Genomic DNA, 4,802 nt, shown 5'->3' with positions numbered 1-4,802 from the left:
AAAAATATATATATATATATATATATATATATATATATATATATATATATATATATATATATATATATATATATATATATATATATATATATATATATTCAGTTCTTTCATCATAAAATACACATCTTCTGTATATCATTAGCACATGTTTGGTGGGAGGACTCGGCTGAGAAAGAGACAGTTTTATGCAGTGAACTATGACTTTACTGCAAATTTTACTTTGCAGTAGAACTTAAATTACATTTTAATTTCTTTTGGCAGATTAATTTTTACTTAGGGAAGTTGTTTTTCCTAGGAAGAGGGAAATTTACTGAAATTTTATTGACTAAAATATGAAGAAAATGATTTTTTTCCCCCTAGGTACATTTCCAGTATTTTCCCACGTTTGGCAGTGTCAGGAAGTTAGATTTTAATCTTATTCCTATTAATTGCCTAAAAATCATAATTGTTGCAGTTAGTCATACTTTGTGAGTTTTTGATTAGTTATGTCCTGTTTTTTTTTTTTAAGGACAGAAAGATCATTGATGAAAACTTTGACAAAAGTTGCTGGTTGCTGAACCCTGGTTCCAGTCACAATTAAAGCACTTAATCAGCCCATAGCTTTTAACTTGTAAATTGATGATACTAGCGTGTCTCATAAGAACCAGGTGAGGCACCCAAAATATCACCAGCGGTGGCACACCAACCACAATCATGACCTGGGTTAGAAAGACAGCTTGTCATGACAGCAATGATTAAGAGCAAAACTTGAATCACTTTGATTGCTTTTCTATTAAGGTTTTGTAGCAAAAATCAGTCATAAACATCACCACCAGCTTCATATGTGACTCCTGTCACATAACAGTTTGATGGAGAAGGCAAGGTCCACCGTATAAGCTAAGAGTGTGACACTGGAAACCACTGTTTCCATGATGACCACACTGAGATTATGTGGGTTGGATTCCGTCTCACCCATCTGCAGTATCTTGGTCAAACAAATAACTGTGGCCAACATGTAGAGCAGCACCCCGATCAGACTGAAGGCAGCCAAAAATCTGTCAAAAGGCAGGAGGCATCGCCCAGCAAAGTCACCCAGTATCACCACCAGGATGACGAGTGATATGAAGATGCAGGTTCCATATGACACGCAACATATCCAAAATTGCCAAAGTATTCCAGTCGTCATATTGGAGATTATCACCATGAGAGGGATCATCTTCAAACCCCCCCAAAGTTGGATAATCTTAAGGAAACCAGGCAAGCTGCTTATGTAGCCTCTTTGTTCGTGCGCTTGAGTGCGAAGAACACAAGACTCGGCGGCATAGGCCACGAAGGTGAGACCAGAAGCCACTGTAGCAGCCAAAGCACGTGGAGACACAGTTCCATGATCCATGACTATCCAGGGAAAAACCACAGTGGAGCTGAGACTCATCAACACTCCCAACAGTGCCACCGTCATGGTCAGGTTCTTCCAGGATATTGGGATGAGGCTGTGGAACTGGATGATGCTGATAATGTGTATGAGGAGGGTGATCACAAAGAAGAAACACCAGGTAAACATACAGAAGATACTGAATGTGTCCGATGAAGGATCAGATGAGCTGTTTGAGCTTTTATGTTCCAAAGAGGCCACAAGACTGAAGGCTGTGCAGCTAGAGAAGACTTCCAATGTTCGCACCAAAAACAGTGGGCTGGTGAAGTCTCGGGCTTCCAAAACAATCACAGGCATTGTCAGCTTGTTGAGTGTGTGCAATCCAGAGCGTCCACAAGACAGAGCGTTGACTTTGCAAACAATCCCTCAGCTGACTTCCTGGAGATTCCGTTTTTTTGAAAAACAGTGAGGGTCCACAGCTCAGTTCTGTTAGCTTTTAGTTGTGTAATCACCCAAAAATACAGCAAAAAAGAGCTTTAGAATTTTCTTCAGCAGTGTCCATGAAAACAAGCCATTAAAATATAAAAACGCCAAGAATAATTTAAAGCATCAAATTCTTCTCTATTTCTCTCCACCATGTGTCATCTTCTTACTGAAACAATTCAAAAAAGCACCTCTTGGATTATGTTTTGAGGCAGTGGTGCAGTAAAAGATGAACCTCGCCTACTTGCTTACTTCCTTTTTGAGGCTGCAGCAGTGCACTTTCAGTAGGTGCAAATAACCACAAAACAAGGCAATGCAAACATAGCTGTCATCCTCCTACCTTCAGTTCTCATAAAAAGCAGTTCCTTTGTTCTCAAGCAAGAGTAATAACCTTGACACCACACCAATTTATTAGGTAAAATACGATATTACACATGGGATATTTGTTTTAGGACAAGATTTGTTGGGCCCTGTCACTCACTTAAGCGTTGCTTTACAAGATCACTTTCTGGGTGTGTGCTTGCTCAATCCCCCAGAGAGATGAAGATGATTAGGTGCAGAACATCTGTTTTCCCTTTGCAAATTTAGGCATGGAAAAATGTTTGAGCAGTCTAAATGGAAAAAAGTGGGTTTCAGGAGCAGTCTGAAATGTGTTATTTTCTAACGGCATGCAGGCAAGAGGAAGCCTTAGTTTTCTATACTGTGTTGTGACTTACAGTCACTGTTGAAATGAATGAGAAATAAATTAATAAGTACATGAAAAAAGGCATATTATTTTTGGCAAGTTGCTTTATATTGGGTTGTTCCCCCCTTTTGCAACCAAAACAGCCCATGCAGGGGCCTGACTAGGCCTCTTAAGATATGCTTTGCTATCTGGCACTATGATGTTAGTAGAAGATCAGTTAAGTCATGGAGGTTCTGTGGAGCAGAATTGTTTGTCCAGCGCAAACAGATAGACTGGCGTCTGGCTAATTATGATAGCTCAGTCCTGTTGTTGTACTCCTTAAGCCATTCCTGCAATATTTTTGCTTCGAACTTTCTGGTGGCAAAAGCAATATGATGCAAAAGAAAACATGACAAGACAAGCTTATGTTATTCCATTGGTCCATGATCCAGTTCTCATGCATTTGTGTCAACAAATTGCACTGTGTGTAATGACAACTCATAATCAGAACTAGCATAAATGTCTTCAGCAGTCTGAGAAACAATCAATCAAGTTTAATTCTATAGCACATTTCAGCATAAAAAAACATCATAAACATATATAGCTAACACTTGTGAAAACAATAAAAGACATTACATTTTGTGAAGTACAATCGATAAAATCATCAATGTACAACACACAGTAGCTCATCCGTTCGAAAAGCCACACGACTAATCTATGCTGTAAATGTGCATCAATCAAACGTAGTTATTTATAGTCCTGTCAGTTAACTATTGTTCCTCTTCCTCTGAACCACTTTTAGTGGCTCAGTCCTTTGCAGATTGAGAACACTTCACAGTAGTAGCAGCTGCAGAGGTTCTCCAACATGGTCTGCCCTTGAAAAGAAGAACCACATTTGGCTCACTCAAATCCTTAAGCTTATGCATCCCAGCTTCTATCACACATATTTTGAGGACAAAATGTTATCTTATTTCTTAATATTGTATATCCCACCCTCTAAAAGGCAAAGTAGTAGAGACATGGATGCCAGTGGCTAAAATGTTATGCCTGATCAGTGTATAAGATCACAAATGCTCTTCATGAAAGCAATCACTACAATGTTTAGGGATTTCATGTTTATTTTCAGAATTTGTATTTATTTGCATGTTTTTAAAACTCTTTCTCCATTGTGGCCTATCATGTCATCTAAGTGCTGTGTTGCCTTTCCCAGAATAGCACTGAACAAAGAAGGTCTCTGAGTTATAACTGTCATAAATACCAGTATCTAAGTACCAAAGCTGTCATCAGCAATTTATCTCACTAGGTCAACCCTGCTGTGGATATAGCATGATTTGCAACCTTTCAATGGGGCCAAGTTGCTGAATGTGTAGACATTGCAGCATTGAATACAGTATGATTTACTGCACCTTTACTGAATTACTGACAAATAATTCATTGCATGTATGCCTTGAATTCTAGATAAAGGGCCTTATCATTATGTAGTTGAGTCAGACTATATTTAAAAATTAGTAAAGTATGGTTTTTGGATCATTTTTCAAATTAAGCATCAGTATCATAGAGACTGGAAAACAATAAAAACAAAGCATTTTGCAAGTCATTTTTTTTAACGTTTTCATGTAAAAAAAATAGCTTTAAAATATTTGTTCTTTAAACAGCAAAATAAAGACTTGAAATAGTGAGTTATGATAGGAGGCATTCAATCTTGTTTCTTCTCATTTTCACTTGAGATTAGATCTCTTTGTTTTGTCAATTTAAGTCACAGGAGGATGCACCAGAATAGTCATGTAATTGTCCACGTGGTGCTTGGTGGTTTTAAATATAAGGTTGATTTTTGAATATCAGCAATACTTACTGGGAAGTTGCTAATGTGAACAATTCTTTCTGACAATAACTTTAGTTCAGATTAGAGCACTTTTCAATCAAATAACCTGGCCAAGATTTTATCAAAGAGATGAAAAATGTGCTTTCAAGTAGGATGCATTTGCAAGCTTGCAGCGGTGACGGAAAGCGCAGTTCGACTGTCTGGGACAGGAAATGTCAGACGCTTCATTTTATGTTTTTGTTCATCCACCTCCTTCTGATTCTGCTAAACTTTCATTCAAAATTTGATTTTGATGCTCAAAAATCTAATTCTAAAGGAATTAAGTGACTATTTGTTTTCTTTTCTTTTTTTTTTTTGCTTTTTGGTTAACTCAACTACTATTTCTAGTAGTTGAGATAGATACCTCAAACATAGAGTTTCAATGTTCATCCAAGCATGTATGGGTTTATCCAGTGTGCTAAGGCTTTCTGCTGCACCAAAAC

General features: G+C 37.6%; 1 protein-coding gene across 1 annotated transcript; it reads right to left on the bottom strand.

Annotated features, from left to right (window-relative positions):
* Positions 1-88: 88 nt before the first annotated feature.
* LOC106958630 (myeloid-associated differentiation marker-like) lies at positions 89-2,063 on the bottom strand. Its single transcript, XM_015050615.1, has one exon. The coding sequence runs from the start codon at positions 1,706-1,708 to the stop codon at positions 818-820; it is 891 nt and encodes a 296-aa protein (XP_014906101.1). The 5' UTR covers positions 1,709-2,063; the 3' UTR covers positions 89-817.
* Positions 2,064-4,802: the final 2,739 nt, after the last annotated feature.

Source organism: Poecilia latipinna, unplaced genomic scaffold (assembly GCF_001443285.1).
Source record: "Poecilia latipinna isolate Pla-1442-1.1 unplaced genomic scaffold, P_latipinna-1.0 Scaffold1002, whole genome shotgun sequence".
NCBI lineage: Eukaryota > Metazoa > Chordata > Actinopteri > Cyprinodontiformes > Poeciliidae > Poecilia > Poecilia latipinna.
Note: the sequence above shows the minus strand (reverse complement) of the source record. Positions and strands in the feature narration are given on the sequence as shown.